The 19406-nt window shown below is 45.5% G+C and overlaps 1 protein-coding gene across 2 annotated transcripts in view; it reads right to left on the bottom strand.

Annotated features, from left to right (window-relative positions):
• Positions 1–2315: 2315 nt before the first annotated feature.
• The window catches only part of LOC107386964 (protocadherin Fat 3), a 124073-nt gene continuing 106982 nt past the window's right edge, over positions 2316–19406 (bottom strand). For both annotated transcript variants that reach the window (XM_054730869.2, XM_054730871.2), the window contains 3 exons: positions 17583–17642; positions 17232–17270; positions 2316–3844 (listed from right to left, as the gene is read on the bottom strand). In XM_054730869.2, the coding sequence (XP_054586844.2) occupies positions 3096–3844; positions 17232–17270; positions 17583–17642 (848 nt within the window). In that variant the 3' untranslated portion in view covers positions 2316–3095. The remainder of the gene's footprint in view (positions 3845–17231; positions 17271–17582; positions 17643–19406) is intronic.

Below are 19406 nucleotides of genomic sequence, written 5' to 3'. Positions count from 1 at the left end.
TATTTTCTAATCCGCTTTGCCTTAGGCCCTGGATCGCACATATGTTGTACTTCTATTTAAATGAAAAGTAATGATGGGTGTTTCGAGCATGCCAGTCACATCTTTGAGATTCATCAGCTTGTAAAATTTCGTAATTAGCATGACTACACACCAGAAATCGGCACGTCACATAATCTCCTCTCCCCTAACGAAGCTTCTACTTACCACATGGCTAGATATATGGTGGTTCTTTCGTCCTTTGGGAAGTTTTCTGAACTTACAGTCCGTTTCCCTCAGTTTTCTCAGTGTCTGGTTTGATGATGTCACTTTTGTGAAGCACATCTGTAGTTCTGGACTTATTTTCACACAAAACCTAAAATAACGTTACCCCCGTTGGAAAATAAGCACGTTCTTGGTATCAAAATGCTTCTTTAAAATTCACGGACATCATTTGTGATATCTATGGCACAAAACAAGCAGAATTAGAAAATAGCATTTTTAGCCTCGTGACTTTCTTTCACTTTTTCGTTCTTCCGGGATCCCATGGTCCGGAAGTATATGGGCGTGACTTTGGCTCCCTATGCCTCTGTTTGTTCTCTGTGAACAACTCAAACCTGAAGTAGTTCTGCCATGTGGTGGAGTTGCTAATGCTAACGGTTAGCTTCTACTAGTCGAGACATACTCTGCTCTCTCCTGGTGTCTAAATCAATAACAGCATTCCCTGTTGCAAGACAAGATGGGTGAATCTATGAATGCTAATTCACAGTTTGATGTAGATCTGCGTAGATTTTACTGACCCGAGAATGTCACCATCTATTTTCTTTTGGTGGCTAATGCAGAAAATAAGGATAGAAGAAAATGTTCACATGAAGCAGTGACTAATCTTATTTTTTAAGTATATATTTCTCAGTGAATTTTCTCCTTAAGCACGCACCTGATTACTGTAATTGTTAATCAGGTGTTCCTGTATGTGGTGTGGTATGAGTACTCTGGTCTACTTGGAAGGACATATGAACCACTCCTAAACTTGGGGCTATTGCGAGATTGCCTTGGTCAGGTTTCGAGGAAATAAATGTGGGCAGCTTGTTGAAAGTGAAATGTAGAATCAGAAAGGGAGGTGACGGAAGGATGCTGCAGGCTCCTCCTCCGTCATGTTTGTTTACTCCAAAGTCATGTTTGATCTCGAGAGGTTTTGTAAGATTCCCCATCTGCCCGGGGAATATCCGTGTGTGAAATTGATCCGTATACACCTTTTGTCAAACCAGTCAATCCCTGATTTTTATATTGCCACGTTTTTTAAATCATCCACCAATTTAGGCATCCAATTGTTTGAACAGGGCCTTATGTGACCAAAGGGTCTAAAGGGGCTAAGATGTGTCCTTTAATTATCATCACGTTTTTCTCTAATCCTGTTATAAGCCAGTCTGTCTGTTTGAAGGGTGTAAAGTCACTTAGTGACTGTGGTTCCCTAGACTCACTCTGTCAGTGGATGCAGTCAAACTTCCTCCAGCTAAACAAAGACAAGACTGAAGTTATTGTCTTTGGAATTAAGACGGATGGGATAGAGGTTATTGTTCAGCTTGGCGCCAGAGCAATGAAGACAAAGACCCAGATTGGAAATCTTGATGTCATAATTGATTCACACCTGAGCTTCACTGGTCACATTAAGGATCATCTTCATCAAATAGCATGACTTAGAGGTCTCATGTTCTGACAGAACCTAGAGAAACTCATTCGTGCACACATCAGGGTGTGCACCTCACAGAAAATGAACCACAGGGAGCTGAAGACAGAGTTGTTTTAGGAGATTAGAACAGTAATTATTGACCAACATGTTAAAGGCTGAAAGATCATCCTCGAGCTGCTTGTTGGTCCTCTGGATTGGCTATTCAGAGGATAATTGATTTAAACAGATGGATAGTACATATAATGATCAAGTGGGCTAGAACAGCTTCAAAAGAGATGAGAGGTGACCTCCAAAGTCAAGGTCACTGTCGGATATTAACATATTGCATATCAATACATCAAAAGCTTCAGGGAGGATGTCCTTTGGACAAAAGATGCTTAGCTGGAACCTTCTGGGATGTCGTATAAGCTCCAAGTATACCGACACAAATCCGGCAGACCGCATACCCACTGCTCTGGCACTGCTTTGCTGCTTCTGGCACGGGAAGTCGTGAATTTGTTCAGGGTCCAATGAAACCTCAAGACCATCAAGTCATTCTGGAAAAAAATGTGCTTCGGCATCAGGAAGCTTGGTCCTCCATGGGTCCTTCAATGGCAGAATGAGTCAAAAGGGTGTTAGAAGCATCCAAGAAGGGCTGAGATTCTGAAAACAAATGCATTTATTTTCACTATTGTCAGATGAAATAAAAACACCCACGGTACATTACCTTAAGCCTTAATTTTTATACACAAAACAAACACAGGATGTGTACTAATAAAGCAGCTGACACAAATAAATAATCATCAAATAAATATTCATAGAACAATTAAGTGAGGATCCCTTAGTATCTGGGTTGGTAATCTTAACTTCTCTCAGGCTGTTTCTAGGATGTGGGTGAACAGCTCTCTCCAAAACAACCCAAAGCACACACCCGTGAAAATATAAAAAAATACCTTAAGATGATGTTGAGTTCACCAGGTGATTCTGTCTGTCTGCGTGCACATGCCCGTATGTGTGTGAGTCGATGGAACAATGTCTGAAATGCACGATAACATGTGGGCATGTTGATATCATCCAAAAAGTGAGAGAGAGAGATGAGCTCCAAATGCAGCACTTCAGCGACTCTAAATAATAAATGTAAAAGCTTTGATTCACAGCCAATTGCAGCTAACGCTCACATGCAGCAGCACAGGTGAGGGCGTCTAGAGAACACGCATATATTTCCTCTTAGTTCTTCCAGCTTAGAAAAGATCCAGGGGATTGGTGGTGGATTAGTGCTTGTTTACACCGGGAAAATAATGCAGAATAATAGAAGCATTTATTTATACATTTTTTTAAATATATATGTTCAATTATTTTTAGATGGTGCACTGGAGATGTTCTACTATAAAGGCAGATAATTCTGTGAAATGTAAATGGGAATATTAAATGGACACGTTTTAAACCGAGCTCATTTGAACCCATCCCAGCCTGTTGAGGGCTCGGATCCCGTAGAGGTTCTGTTCAGCCGTGTGGCTCTCCTGGCTCTGAGGGACACCAGGTTCAGTAGTCTTTCCAGCTCATCCCCAGAACCTGCCAAACCAGCAGATCCAAGTTCGCCGCGATCCTCCTGCGAGCCCCTCCATCCCTCAGCCTGCAGGTCCCATGCCCTCAGTGGAGGCATGAGCTGAGCTGGATGTAGGTTGAGGCCCGGGGGGCTTGGCGGATACCCCTCGTAGGCCCGCCGTGCTGGGGGTAGAGTATCATAAACACCGTCAGCGTCTTCGTTCTGCTCTACATCGTGGGTGGACTCTCTGTATTCCTCATAAACAGGTGAGGAGGTGTCTTCAAAGCTGTCACTGCCACCTGATGGCACATGGTCTCTGTACTGCGCTCCCATATCCCTGCTCCTCATGCCGGCATCCTTCCCTCCTCCTTCATGCCTCTTATCTTCTTTGTGTACAGTTTGTTTTCTTTCCCACTCGCCTGAATGGTTCCTCTCCCACTGGAAGGTCTTCCTCCTGCTCTCCTCTCCCCGTTCGTGGCCTCTGACATCGCTGTGACTCGTTCCGGAGTCTATCTGGAGGGACCGCGTGCTGCCTCCACGTCTGATGTTCTGCTGGTCATCGTCGATGTCATGATGGGATCCTGCCTCTGGAGGACGCAGCCGCGATGGTGATAACCAGCTCGAAGCATGAAAGGAAGTCTCCCACCGATACGCTGAAACAAAGTGAGAGAGAAATAAAGTGTTGGTTAGTTAGTTTGAAAGAGTTTATGGGCAAAGAGTTTGGCTTTAATGAGGAGTTAAAAACGTATTCAAGCTAACGTGCTTTTTATGAGCCGGAGGCTGTACTCCATGAAGACTAATGAAGCTAAATTACTGGAGGCATGAAGTTCTCACTGTGATGTGTGTGCTACAAGCAGGACGGCTTTATTGGATCATGTGAGAAAGAATGAGATTATTCGTCTAACAGGATCAGGTCCGTAAACCCACCGCACATTTTAGACAACAGCGTCATTGTAATCTCATCCAAGGGAGGAAGACCCAGGTGACCTCTGTGAAAACTCTGTTGAGCAGCAGTTCTCAGAGAGCTGACAGAAAGATTTTCTCAAAACAGGTTTCTTAAAAGGACACTCAGTTTTAGTGCTCATGTGTAGTTAGCATCTAGCCTACACCAGATTGAGTGATTTAAAGAGGATATATTACACAAAATGTCTCTTTTGCATCCTTTTGTGCTGCCTTGTGGGTCTCTATTGCCTCTACAGACTCCAAACATGAAAACTATCCATCCATACGTTTTCGGTCAGTGTTTGGCTTTAGGAATTATACACCTAAAACGAGCAGTTTCAAAAAGTCCCCGAATGTGACATCACAAACAGGGAAATTAGCATAGAGCCATCTCTCATTTCTACAGGTCGGAGGAGCAGCGGCTCTATTGTGAGCCCCTCACGGAAATTGGAGCTTCTCTGCTTTTAGCAGCCGGGGGTGGGGGGGTGGGGGGTGGGGGTGGGGGTGGGTGGGGGGGGGTGGTTGGGGCTGAAACGACTCATTCTGGAAGGTACTACATCTGTCCATCATAAAACTGCTGAAATCCCTTTATGTGAGAGGGATTTTGTGCAAAGAACTTTGTAAACATGTTTCTATGGACCATAGGACTATTTTAAAATGTGTCCCTTTTATGATTCCCAATAGTTTGTGAACTACAAAATTACAACACTCCTCCTTGAACCGTCACCTTATCGTGGTGGAGGAGTTTGAGTGCCCTAATGATCCTAGGAGCTATGTTGTCTGGGGCACTTAGTGCCCCTGGTAGGGTCTCCCATGACAAATTGGTCTTAGGTGAAGGGTGAGACAAAGAACGGTTCGAAGGATCTTTCATGGCGGTTAAAACGAAGAGTCGGAGTACCCGGCCCGGAGGGTTACCGGGGTCCCACCCTGGAGCCAGGCCTGGGGTTGGGGCCCGTGAGCGAGCGCCTGGTGGCCGGGCTTTCGCCCATGGGGCCCGGCCGGGCCCAGCCCGAACCGGATACATGGGCTCGTCCAACTGTGGACCCACCACCCGCAGGAGGAACATGAAGGGTCAGGTGCAATGCGAATCGGGTGGCAGACCAAGGCGGGAGCCTTGGCGGTCCAATCCCCGGACAAGAAAACTAGTTTTTGGGACATGGAACGTCACCTCGCTGGCGGGGAAGGAGCCGGAGCTTGTGGCAGAGGTTGAGCGGTACCGGCTAGATATAGTCGGACTCACCTCGACACATTGCATTGGCTCTGGAACCCGAGACCTGGAGAGGGGTTGGACACTCTACTTTGCTGGAGTTGCTCCGGGTGAGAGGCGGAGGGCTGGGGTTGGCTTTTTGTTAGCCCCGAGACTCTCTGCCTGTGTGTTGGGGTTTACCCCGGGGGACAAGAGGGTAGCTTCCTTGCGCCTTCGGGTCGGGGAACGGGTCCTGACTGTTGTTTGTGCTTATGGGCCAAATATCAGTTCAGAGTACCCACCCTTTTTGGAGTCCCTGGGACGAGTGCTAGATAGTGCTCCATCATGGGACTCCATTGTCCTGCTGGGGGACTTCAATGCTCACGTGGGCAATGACAGCTTGACCTGGAGGGGTGTGATTGGGAGGAACGGCCCACCTAATCTGAACTCGAGTGGTGTTTTGTTATTGGACTTCTGTGCAAGCCGCAGTTTGGTCATAACGAACACCATGTTCGAACATAAGGATGCCCACCGGTACACTTGGTACCAGGGCAGCCTAGGTCACAGGTCGATGATAGATTTTGTAGTCGTATCATCTGACCTGCGGCCGTATGTTTTGGACACCCGAGTGAAGAGAGGGGCGGAGCTGTCAACTGATCACCACCTGGTGGTGAGTTGGATCAGATGGCAAGGGAACATGCCGCGTAGACCTGGCAGACCCAAACGCATAGTGAGGGTCTGCTGGGAACGCCTGGCAGAAGAACCTGTCAAGACGGTCTTCAACTCCCACCTCCGGCAGAGCTTTGACCACGTCCCGAGAGCAGTGGGGGACATTGAGTCCGAGTGGGCCTTGTTCCACTCTGCGATTGTCGAGGCGGCTGTTGCTAGCTGTGGTCGTAAGGTGGCCGGTGCCAGTCGTGGTGGCAACCCCCGTACCCGCTGGTGGACACCAGAGGTTCGGGGAGCCGTCAGGCTGAAGAAGGAGGCCTACAGGGCGTGGCTGGTCTGTGGGTCTCCGGAGGCAGCAGACAGGTACCGGATAGCCAAGCGGGGTGCAGCAGTGGCAGTTGCCGAGGCAAAATCTCGGGCGTGGGAGGAGTTTGGTGAGGCCATGGAGAAAGACTATCGATCGGCTCCAAAGAGGTTCTGGCAAACTGTCCGGCGCCTCAGGAGAGGAAGGCAGCAACTCGCTCACACTGTTTACAGTGGGGATGGGGAGCTGCTGACGTCAACTGAGGCTATAGTCGGACGGTGGAAGGAATACTTTGAGGAGCTCCTCAATCCCACCAATGCGCATTCCGAGGAGGAACCAGAGCTGGGAGGCCTGGGGATGGACTGTCCGATCTCGGGGGCAGAAGTTGCTGAGGTAGTCAAACAACTACACAGCGGCGGAGCCCCGGGGGCAGATGAGGTTCGTCCTGGGTATCTCCAGGCTATGGATATTGTAGGGCTGTCATGGTTGACACGTCTCTACAACATTGCGTGGTCATCGGGGGCAGTTCCTAGGGAGTGGCAGACCGGGGTGGTGGTCCCTATCTTTAAGAAGGGTGACCTGAGGGTGTGTTCCAACTATAGGGGGATCACACTCCTCAGCCTCCCGGGAAAAGTCTACGCCAAGGTACTGGAGAGGAGGGTCCGATCGATAGTTGAATCTCGGATAGAGGAGGAGCAATGTGGTTTTCGTCCTGGCCGTGGAACTGTGGACCAGCTCTATACCCTTGCAAGGGTGATGGAGGGGGCACGGGAGTTTGCCCAACCAATCCACATGTGCTTTGTGGATTTGGAGAAGGCTTATGACCGTGTCCCCAGGGGCACCCTGTGGGGGACGCTCCAGGAGTATGGGGTGGGTGGCTTTCTGTTAAGGGCCATTCAGTCCCTTTACCAGAGGAGCGTGAGTTTGGTCCGCATAGCCGGTAGTAAGTCGGACCTGTTCCCAGTGAGGGTTGGACTCCGCCAGGGCTGCCCTTTGTCACCGGTTCTGTTCATCACTTTTATGGACAGAATTTCTAGACGCAGCCGTGGTGTGGAGTGTGTCGAGTTTGGTGGCAGGAGAATCTCGTCTCTGCTTTTTGCGGATGATGTGGTCCTCCTAGCTTCATCCAGCTCTGACCTTCAGCTCTTGCTGGGTAGGTTCGCGGCTGAATGTGAAGCGGCTGGGATGAGGATCAGCACCTCCAAATCTGAGACCATGGTTCTCGACCGGAAAAGGGTGGCTTGCCACCTCCGGGTCGGGGGAGAGGTCCTACCTCAAGTGGAGGAGTTTAAGTATCTCGGGGTCTTGTTCACGAGTGAGGGTAGGAGGGATCGGGAGATCGACAGGCGGATTGGTTCGGCGTCTGCAGTGATGCGGACGCTGAGCCGATCTGTCGTGGGGAAGAGGGAGCTGAGCCAGAAAGCCAGGCTCTCGATTTACCGGTCGATCTACGTCCCAATCCTCACCTATGGTCATGAGCTTTGGGTAATGACCGAAAGAACGAGATCGCGGATACAAGCGGCCGAAATGAGTTTCCTCCGTAGGGTGGCCGGGCTCAGCCTTAGAGATAGGGTGAGGAGCTCGGACATTCGGGAGGGACTCGGAGTAGAACCGCTGCTCCTCCGGATCGAAAGGAGCCAGTTGAGGTGGTTTGGGCATCTGGTCAGGATGCCTCCTGGACGCCTCCCCGGGGAGGTGTTTCGGGCATGTCCTGCCGGCAGAAGGCCCCCGGGTCGACCCAGGACACGTTGGAGAGGTTACATCTCCAATCTGGTCCGGGAACGCCTTGGGGTCCTGCCGGAGGAGCTGGTGGACAAGGCCGGGGAGAGGACGGCCTGGAGCTCCCTAATTGGGATGCTGCCCCCGCGACCCGGACCCGGATAAGCGGAGGAAGACGAAGACGAAGACGAAAATTACAACAAAGACTTGTTATCTGTCAAATTTAGCTGATAAACATCTTCTGTTGTGATAACTGTGCTTATATCCAGCTTTTGAATAAATTGTAATCAAAATATTAAATTAGGATTTTTTTTCAGCTCTGGAGATGAAATCAAGACCCTAAAGTTTGTCATCTTACAGCAGGAACTATCCTCTCATTTAATTTAATGTTTCACAGCCAAACTCAAAAAAAGAAAATACATTCGTCCAACCCATGCTTTTACTTTGAAATTGGCTTGCACTTGGACCACACTGACGAGCCAAAAAATGGCCTGTTTGAGTGAAGCCGCATCCATAACATCTCAAAAGAGCTCCAGTATCCTAAAGTTCACAGCAACTCACTGCACTCAGTTTTACTTTTAAATATGTTGATCCTTTGTTTAATCAAAACTTTGAAAGTTGTGATTGTCTCCAGTAGGAATGAATGCCTTGTAGTCACTCTGGGGATAAAAAAAAAACTCTGGTGCACCATTTTCAGGAACTTGATGTGAGCCACATCAGAGCTGAGCTTCCAGTGGCAGGATTTGGAGTCTTATTTCCTGATATTTGGACATCTCGCCTCTGATTGGCTAACAGCAAGGAGACTCTACCACCGACTCTTTTTGCTTTGCACCATTTATGTTTTATCTCCGCAAACAGCACAAGCCTGGAGGAGTTCTGCTGTGTGGTGGAGTAGCTAATTCTAACACTTAGCTTCTACTAACTGACACGTTATCTGCTGTTTCCTGGATGCTAAACCAAGAACAGCCTTGAATGTTAAGTGACAGTGTGATGTCACACTGTCAGGCTTTTCAAATCCTTGTGTTTCAAAGTCTATTTTTCTATCAGAAGCTAATGCAGGAGATAGATGTAGGATACTATTTTCATGTTCAGCTTTCATGAAAAACTCACCTTTATATTGTCATTTTCCAAAAACTTTATAAGGTTTGCACTTTTTTCTACCCCCCCCCCGAACCAGTTACTGAGTACTTATGAAGGTTATGAAGACAAATTTAACCAATCAGGAATGTTCCCACATTTAAGTCCATGCTGTTTATTGGGAATGAAATGGAAACCCTTCAACTTCCTACAAAGTTTTCTACGACTTCCTACAAAACTACAGCATGCAGGTTGCATAATTCATGGCGTGGCTAATAAGCTGTAGGTGAAAAGGTATCATATTGATGAAGTGAGAGAAGCCAGAGGGGTCATTCTCTGTGTGGGATAAAGACGACACTTCATTAGTGTGCTGGAGAGCGCCAGCTCCCGGGGTGGACACATGTGGACACCGACGCTCATTAGCCATGTCATGCCAACAAACCATAAAACTTTAGCTAACTTTTGCCAGCATGCCACGCTACTTAAACATCCGGGTTCCTGGTGGAAACATTTCAACATCAGGTGTAAATGGGAGGAAAAAAGTTAAATGTTCTTACAGTCCACAATGTACTCTTTGATGTACTCTACACAAATCTCATCCTTGCTCTGCAGGTAGTGACGTTCTGTCAGTGAATTGGGAAACAAAAAGCAACATCTCATGGGATAAAAAAAGAAAAACCTTTGATGATGAAATTTCCATAGCAATGACTGAATGCTAAATAAAATTCTAAATAAAATAGGGAAGTGAATAATAGCAGAGAAAAACACAGGATAATGGTCGGAGAGGAGGGGCAGAGAGCATGCAAGCTGACCGAAACACAAAGCATCAAATCTGACGAGACAATAATTACACGTGTACACAAAAAGATCTCAACCACAACTACTGATTTATGCTTTTTTTACACATGTTAAAAAAAATCTTTTAAATCTTATACTTCTGAATTCACACGAACTCATCTCAGACTGAAGCAGTGTGATCATACGTGACCCGTTTTCTTTATAAGCCGTTGCACTGCTGTCAATCAAAACTATTGCATTTTTTGTACGCATCGTTTCTCATTAAAAGAGCCACAACTCCTGCTTGACTGGCATTACTCGAGTTCTTAGTAGCTCATCTTAAATTGATTCTTCCATTGATTTAAAATGCCTGGGCTGATATCCCCAGGCTGTTAACACAAACTAATTATCTGTTCGACATCAGCCCGGTTCTCATCGCTTGCCTCTCACACGTTTAACTCGGTGGTTTATTCTTTATTGAACTAATCAGCCTCTTTGACCAGCTCATCAAGGCCTATTATTTGTCCCTTGTTCTGGTTTTACATCACGGCTACTGAAATGGGGTTTCTGCTGGTGAAAAAACTAGCACATGGTAAATTAATGGCGCCTTCTGATGTTGCTTTATGGGACCCCTGGTGAACACATTTTATGTCAGACAATAATAAATGGATGTAAAATTAAATGTAACTAGGGATGCAGCGATACCACTTATTTCCAAACCGATATGATACCGATACTTGGCCCTGAGTATGCTCACCGATACCAATACCGATACTTCTACCATGCAAAAAAAAAAAGCAATGAATTGGAATGATAATGATAAAGGACCCGCACTTGTATAGCGCCTCTCAGAGTAAGGACTCCAAAGCGCTTTACACTACAGTGTATCATTCATCCATTCACACACACATTCACACACTGGTGGGGATGAGCTACGATGTAGCCACAGCTGCCCTGGGGCGCACTGACAGAGGCGAGGCTGCCGAGCACAGGCGCCACCAGTCCCTCCGACCACCACCAGCAGGCAAGGTGGGTTAAGTGTCTTGTCCAAGGACACAACAGCAGAATTCTCTGCCCGGAGCAGGTTTTATTTTCTTCTCTGCTCTCAACAGGAAAATACTGTGAGGTAAATATAAATTAAAATATATTAATAGAAATGATCACAAAACTAAAATGTTAGGTGAACAGCACTGACAAGTTACAGTGAAACCACTTTCAGTCAACTGCATTGGCATCGGTTCCTGGTATTGGTTAACTTTTACCGATACCAGTACCAGTATCGGTGCATCAGTAGATTTAACCCTTGTTAAATCATGAGTTTGCTGTGATTAATGACTATTTGGAAAGCAGAGTTCCTTTTTACTTGCCATACCCTTGATTACTACCGGAGTTACAATATTAAGGAGTCATTCACTCCTTATTTCACAACATTTCCAGTGCTTACTTGTATGAAGGAATGCCCTGTGAGTAGTTTTCTGTAGAAATAAAAGCTCTGGGCTTCTTTTTCAGGAAGTAAAAGCCAGTCGGAGGAGTGGTTGACTAAAATCGGTAGATTTGGAGTCTTGCTCATTAATATTCATGATATGTGAAACTCTAGCCTCTGATTGGGTAACAGCAACATGACTCATCTGCTGCCTCCATTCGCTCTTTTGTCTTGGTTAAAAATGCAATATTGGTGTTTTATCTCCACAAGTAACACAAGCCAGAACGTTTTCTAACATGTTGTGGAGTTGCTAACGCTAACAGTTAGCTTCAACTAGCCAAGACGCATTCTGCTTGCTCCTGGATGCTAAATATAAGGCTTCCTTGGTTGTTTAAGATGAGTGAATCTATGAATGCTAATTTTACAGTGTGACATAGACCTGCCTGGGTTTTTCTGATGCAGGAATTTCCACGTTTATTTTCTTTGGGCAGCTAATGAGATCCCTTGGAAACAATCAGCTGATAGTACCACGGGTCAGAACAAAACATGGTGGAGATGAATTTATGTTTATTTATTTGGCAGACGCCTTTATCCAAAGCGACGTACGATTTATAACCTATAGGGCATGCTGTGATCTGTGGGGGAAACCGGAGTACCCGGAGGAAACCCACTCATGCATGGGAAGAACACGCAACTCCACGTAGAAAGGCTGCAGCTGAGTTTCAAACCTGCAGCCTTCGTGCTGCGAGGCAACAGTGCTAACCACTGCGCCACCATGCAGCCCTTAGCTACTATGCTGCTCACATACGGAATCAGCGTCCCCATGACCTCAGATCTGCCCCAATTCTAGTGTTGTTTAAAATAAAACTAAAAACCCTAATGTACTCATCAGCCTTTAAATGAATTGTTTCTTATCATGCGTTATCTCCCTGAAACTGCCTTCTCCTTTAGCTCTAAACTGTAATTCTATCTGTGCATTTGAATTTGTTTTTATGTTGTTTTCATATCATGTCCTGATAACTGTAAAGCACATTGAATAGCTCTGTGTTTGAAATGTATAGATAAAGCTGCCTTGCCTTGCCTAATGCAGGAAATAGTGGTGGAAGACGGTTTTTGGGTTCTGCCTTCATGTGGAACTCAAACTGAGTGATCAACATAAAAAAGAACAAGTATTACATGCTTCTCAGTGAAGCTCACTATAATCTATGCTAAACGACTTCAAAAAGCAATACATCACATCCAGTTTTATGGTAAACGGCCTGTATTTGATATAGCACCTTCTAGAGTCCTGGAACCCCCCAAGGCGCTTTACAACACAATCAGTCATTCACCCATTCACACACACATTCACACACTGGTGGGGATGAGCTACGATGTAGCCACAGCTGCCCTGGGGCGCATTGACAGAGGCGAGGCTGCCGAGCACTGGCGCCACCGGTCCCTCCGACCACCACCACCAGGCAACGTGGGTTAAGTGTCTTGCCAAAGGACACAACGACAGTGGCAGACTGAGCGGGACTCGAACCTGCAACCTTCTGATCACGGGGCGAGCACTTAACTCCTGTGCCACTGTCGTTTTAATGGAATTTAAAGGAAATGTCTGACTTTTCATCCTTACACATACTCAGACCCCTCCAATGTGGCTAGCTTGATTTATTTCTGTAATGATTGTAATGATTGGGAGAAAATACCTTCTCAGTTATGTGTGAGACCCACGATAATGATCAAAAACACTTGTTTTACAACCAATTGTTAAAGGAAGAGGGAAATCACTTTCCACACAGAGCCATCTTGGTTTAAATAGATTCTGCCCCTTAATACATTAAATAAACAACATTAGCGATTTACTGGGGTAACGTTCGATATTGGAATGTGTTTGATGATCCGAAACATTTTTGTTCCAAAAGAAAGAGAAACCTAATGTAATGTGTTCCTTTCTTCTTTCCTTTCCTTCTGTTTCCAGGAGCTTTTGAGGTTTTATTATTCAAATAACAAATCCAGTGTGTTTATTTATGTTTGCATGTTAACACCTTGTGACTGTGTGTTTCTGTAACGTTCATGTGTAATCATTATTGTGCTCCAGCGAGCTGTAGATGAGTGAGGCATGAATGCAACCCTGCACTGGGGGGGACGTGATGAAATGCTTATTAGACGTGGTAAATTTCTGGGAACCGAGAACAAACAGACTCGGTAAGGACGAGCCAATTAATATTGATTATGAGACCGTAGCTCAAGCAACTGACAGAAGTGTGCAGATCTGATAAGGTGTACTGTTCCTGACTGGACACATGTTATAAACCCTAAAGCATGTATTCTCCAGGAGAGGAAAGGCAGTGGTCAAACAGTGGCGGGTGCTCTGTTTGGTGTGGGGGAGAAAGTGTTTGATGCAGCCTTTTCCTCTGTGTGGAGGAGAGGCTTTGCTCGAAGTGCCCTTAAAAATCCTCTGAGACTGTCTACAAGGCTGGGATGAAAGCTTTGTTTAGCTTAGAAGTGTGTTATGGAATATTTTTGACCTGTTTTTGTTTTAGTAGAAAAGTATTTGCTGTATGCAGGAAATGTTACAAATAAGTCTTTAATAATCAGGCAATAACCTTACCCTATGTAAGAATATTTAAACAGTCCAACAGTAATGACGGCCCATCACTGAAGATGCTGCCTCAGGCAGAACAATGCACGACCCGCCTCACCCATCACCAGAGCGGGAAATCCTGCCAGAAGTGGCCCGAGTCACACATTAAAGAGCCCAGGGCATTTACAAAAGTCCCCAGTCTGGTGGAACATCTGTGGGATGCATCAGAGCAAGCCCGATCCATGGAACGCCCACCCACAGAAACAATAAGCTGCCAATTTCTCCATGGCAGATGCCGCGCATAAATGCCAAGGGATCCATGAACAAAGACTCCACGCCAAGACGAGTTAGAGCTGTTGGGGTGGGACGAGAAGGGCCTTTAGACTGGTGCTACAGTTGAATTTGGCACAGATTTGAACACGCTCTGTTGTTTCAGCTGACGAAGAGCAACAATAATGTGTCTTAGACCCGTTTGTTTTTCTTCCTGTGACTCAAAAGGGAACCCAACAAAATGGGCAGTTTGTTATTTTTCTGACGTCGAGTTTAAGCAGCAGTACAGATCTTTAGCAGCAGTTCTGGAGAAAGAGCCAACGGCTCATCATATACTGTATGGGTCAAAACCAAAACCAGTGGTTCTCAATTACTTTGTGTCACGCCCCACTTCCCACTCCTCGGCGCCATCTGCAGTGGCAGTTAATCTGGCTAGTAGGAGCTACTAGCTCCTACACATCAACCTAGCATTTTTTTACCCAAGAAAATGTTTTACACTATTCAAAGTTTTTTTTTAAAACACAGAAAGTAGAGGAGTTGTATTGCTGGTAGCCAATCAGAGGCAAGATGTTTGCGTACCATGAATTTTAATGAGTAAAACTTTCAAATTTGCTGTTTTCCGCCAACCCATTTCTCCAACAGACTTCTACTTCCTGAAACAGGAGCACCAGTGCTTTCTTTCCACATAAAACAACTCACCAGGGGCCTCATTTATCAAGCTTGCTTACGCACAAAACGGGGTCGGGAAACTGCGTAAACAACTTTCCACGCAAACTTTGGGATTTATGTCATGACTCCCAGGCTGACATCTTCCCCTGCTTATTTCAGCTTCTCCTCATTTCATTGTTTTCACCTGAGCCCAATTCCCCACGCACCTGCCCCTCGTCTCCTATCAACCAGCCCGTGTATATAACCCTGTCTGCGTCTCTCTGTGTTGTCGGCCCATTGCTGCTGTCAGCGTTGTTTTGGCTTTTGGTTTTGTTCTTTGCAGAGTTTTGATAATTGGTCTTGGCTTCCTGCCCCTTTGGATGTTTATTTGTTTTTTCATCCTTAATAAAGGATTTTACTTTTATCTCCACTCCTGCCTCTTGTCGTCCTAGGGTTCAGCATATTGGGTCCAACCCTCCTGATCTCAACGTGACCGAATGGACCGACCAACCATGGATCCAGCAGAACTTTGGACTTCACCAAGGCACCCCGACAGGTACTATGTGGGCCATTCCCATCTGTACCGGGTCGGCCCGGGCCGGGTAGCCTCAGTCGGCCCCAGCCTGGCCCGGTTGATTCCACACATCCTTGCCTTAAGCCCATGTGGGCTGATTCTACCCACCAATCAGAGGCTTGCTCTAATAGAAGGTGTGAATTTTCTGTCAGCAGTGGGTGTGTTGGCCCTGGTCAGCCTGAAGCAGACCCCCTCGAGAAGAGGGCTGAGAATGAGCCTTGGTTGGCCTGGAAAAATACCAGGCCGCCCAGATATGTAAACAACCTACCCTACCCGGCCCGGGCCGACCCGGTACTGATGGGAATGGCCCAATGGAGACCCAGACACCTGCAGAAATTTCATCCAGGACTGCGCTCGTTGCCTGAACCTGGGCTCCTCGGAATTCAACAAGGTCTCCTACATGGTGCTTTGTTTGGGTGCTAGCGCCCTAGAGTGAGCAACAGACTATTTTGAGGAACATCTGATTAGATCGGTGTCTTTCTGGGAGTTTGCCAAGCGGTTGCAAGAGACCTTTGGCCGTAACTCACCTCCTGTTCATGCCTCCGCCTCCACACTGCTGGAACACCAAGTCACCTCCTCCATGTCTACTCCGTCTGCTCCGAGTCATCATTACCCTCCTGCTACCATCCAAACCATAAGAACGGTTTCCTCTCCATTTCCCCCCGTTCCTGTTGACACCACCTCATCCCTTCTGGTGGGTCAAGTTTCTACAGCACTCACCGTCCCAACAGCGCCACCTCAACCTCCACACGACGTTGTAACCGTTGCTAGCAGCCTCCAGTGGTCAAAGCTGCACCATACCATACCATCTGTATTTATAAAGCACCATTTCAAAACAGCATGGCAGCTAACCAAAGTGCTGTACATAAAAAAGCCAAATGCTTGATCAAGAAACACAATAAGAACAGGCAAAATACATGAGAACAAAGCATAAATAGTCGGAGTAAAAATTCCTACTAAAAACAATAAAATAGAACAGTTAACAGCACTATAAAAATAAAATAAAGCAATGAAAGATAAAAACATTTGAAATGGCAAATAAAACGAAATAAAATACCAGATGGTGCGAGGTGCCGAAATTACACTGGCGTTGTCACTTTCTCACACCTTTATTTTACAGGACTGATCTTCAGCACGGCTCTCCCCCGCTGCATCAGCTCGGTCGGTCTTGCCCCGGCCGCCTCCTCAGATGTTTACTTTTTTATTCTGTCACGAGATTTGGCCTGCCACAATGTGGGTGGCTTATCCACTAGAACTGGCCATTAACCACCGCCTTCAGCATATTTTATCAGCTGGAAACCTTTAAAATCGAACTTTTCTGTCCTTCTTTCCCCTACCTGTGCAGCCTAAAGCTCTACGTGTGTTAACCATGCTGATAGATATTATTTTGCCGCTGTTTAGCTCTGTTTATTGACAACTAACAGATAAACACAACTGTAGTCAACTGGGAGGTGCCGCCTTCTTGCCCTCCCGCCTGAGGGGCAGGATGTGGGTGTGGGCATGTGATGTCATGCTGAAATGAGTCTATAAAATAGGATTCGCCTGAAATGGCTTAAGATTTTTGATTTATTTCCCCTAGCCATGAATCTATGTAGAATTGCTTTCTATTTCTTCAAACTGATGTCATTAAAAGAGCTACTCACTATGTTAGCTGTTCAAACCCTTTCACCCACAAAATAATCTGAATGTCACTTTAATTCTTCATTCACGTTTGAAACTGCAACAACAGATCTGCAAATCTGAGCTGTATAGGGTCTAATAAAGGGTTTAATGGAAAATAAGGTGAAGAATACAGTAGTAGTTTGGGATCAGAGCTGGATGAATTAATTCATGGGGATGGTTTTTAATAAGCTGCTTTTCAGCTGCTTTGCGTCTCACTCACCAGGGCTGTTCCACTGCTGTTCTTTGTCCATGTTCGACACTTCAAAGGAAGAGAGAGAGCCAAAGTCAGAGAACGACTGAGACAAACAACGCCGAAACCAAAGAGGAGAAAATTGAAGTAGAAAGAAATCCAGTGTCAGAAACTGACAAAATATTCAAAATCTAAGCAGGGTGTTTCATTCTTAATAAAAAAAGGACTCAAGAGCAAGAAGCTCGGCTGCCTTCAGCACAAAATATATAGTTATTTTTTTGTTTTGTTTGTTTTTTCTCTGCAACTCAGCAAATGGTTTGGCATCAGATGAGAGACACAAAAAAGAAAATGGAGTTAAGAGAAGATGAAATTCTTTCATACCTTCACTTTCAATATCATCAACAGCATCATTGACTAGACGTATGACGGTCACTATGGAGGCTTGGCAGAAAACACAAAGAGAGAAAAGAAGAACAGACAATCTCAGCATTTATCTGTGGGTGAAATCTATGGCTGGCTTTTAAATTAAGCTCCTTTTCCAGAATGTTGGCAGGCTTGATGAAAACATGCGGAACGTTAAGTCTCGCAAACATGTTTCCATGCAGGTGACGTGTGTTTGCATTCCCTATAGGGGCGCAGGAAATATATGAGGGCTTGTTTTTATTGCAGCTACGCTAATTAGACAGGACAGAAATGGATTTTCTATCTAGAGCACAGGACACTAGGAACACACGACCAACAGGCAGGTCCGCTCCCCCTTACACCTGGTCGAGTAAAAAAATCAATCAGCCTCAGTTATCCAGGAAGAGGAAAGTGTTTCTTTAAGAAATACGATGAATCTGCTCATTTATGAACTTTAGTTTAAAAGGCTTTCACTTTACTTTTTTAATAAATCTACTAAAGAATCTCAAAAACAAACAAAAAATATATATATAACTACTTGGGATTCAGCACAGGGACCCAGTGGTTTTTACTTTGGCAATACACAATGTTCATGGAAGATGCTTGTAGTTGGTGTGTTTTGCTTTGGCAAACAGATTTATTATCATTACTTTGGCCAACTGTTTCATCCTAACAAACAAAAAGTACTTTTCAGAAGAGTCCAGCTGCAGACCTCCCTCCTGATCCCCAGCAGGCTCATTCTGTGAGCTAAGCTTTACCCCTGTGATTATAACAATCCAGCTAAACTCCAGCTCCGACCAACTTTAGTGCAAAAATAAGAGTAGCAGATTTTTGACATGAATTACGATTAGCGAATGTAATAAAAAGTTTTCTGAGCTACTGTTGGTTTAAACAATGACTCACTTATGAAATCCACTAAACACAAAACTGTCCTTTTACCAGCTACAGCATCAGGGGCGGCGTTAGGCCCGGCTACTTGGGCTGAAGCCCCGGGTGTTTCATGAAAAGCCCCGGATCTAAAACGTGGAAGTAACATGCAGTACCAAAGCCCAACAGAGAGGGAGCAGCTGGCAGTAGTTTGTATACAGCCTGCCTGAGCCTCCACCACTGAAGAAGAAGCCCTTCAGCAGCCAGCTTCTTCTACACTCTCTGCCTGAAACACATGAGTGAAGATGGACATAAGGACGTTTTTTAGACCAAAAGTACAACGACAGAACCCCAGCTTTGATGAGACTGGTGTTGACTCAGGTTTGTGAGTCCTATTTGAAAATATTTGTTGTGCTGCTGGTTTGCCTAAAGTTAGCTTACTATCAGGTAAAGTTGTTGGAGAAAGAAAGGGAATAATTACCATCATCTCACACAAAACACTAACAGGAACAATACTCTGCCCTGAAAATGCTTAATATGTAGCTTCAGAGGAAAAATTATGTGGTACAAGACAAATATATATGATGTTGACAAGTGCGTGTCACGTGTGTGTGCACGCATGTGTGTGTGCGTGTGTGTTAAGCCCCAGATGTTCTTCAGTCCCAAAATCCGCCCCTGTACAGCATACTGTTGCTTCAGTGCACAAATGTGGAACATTAATCATATAAATAGATTAGTTTTAATGATATTTTTAGGAAATATTCTTTAACTTTTGAAGTCAACGCATTTTATGTGAGCCAAACAACCTTAACTTACTCAAAACAAAATTGGTTTTACAGGTATGGAGCAAAATTCTCAGTAGCTGAGCATCATTCACAGCACATGCCGTCCACAAGAACCTGCATTTTTTGCAAATTACACACAATATTTTCAAGA

The sequence above is a fragment of the Nothobranchius furzeri genome, chromosome 10, assembly GCF_043380555.1.
Source record: "Nothobranchius furzeri strain GRZ-AD chromosome 10, NfurGRZ-RIMD1, whole genome shotgun sequence".
NCBI classification, from domain to species: Eukaryota; Metazoa; Chordata; class Actinopteri; order Cyprinodontiformes; family Nothobranchiidae; genus Nothobranchius; species Nothobranchius furzeri.
This window is presented reverse-complemented; position numbering and strand designations above follow the sequence as displayed.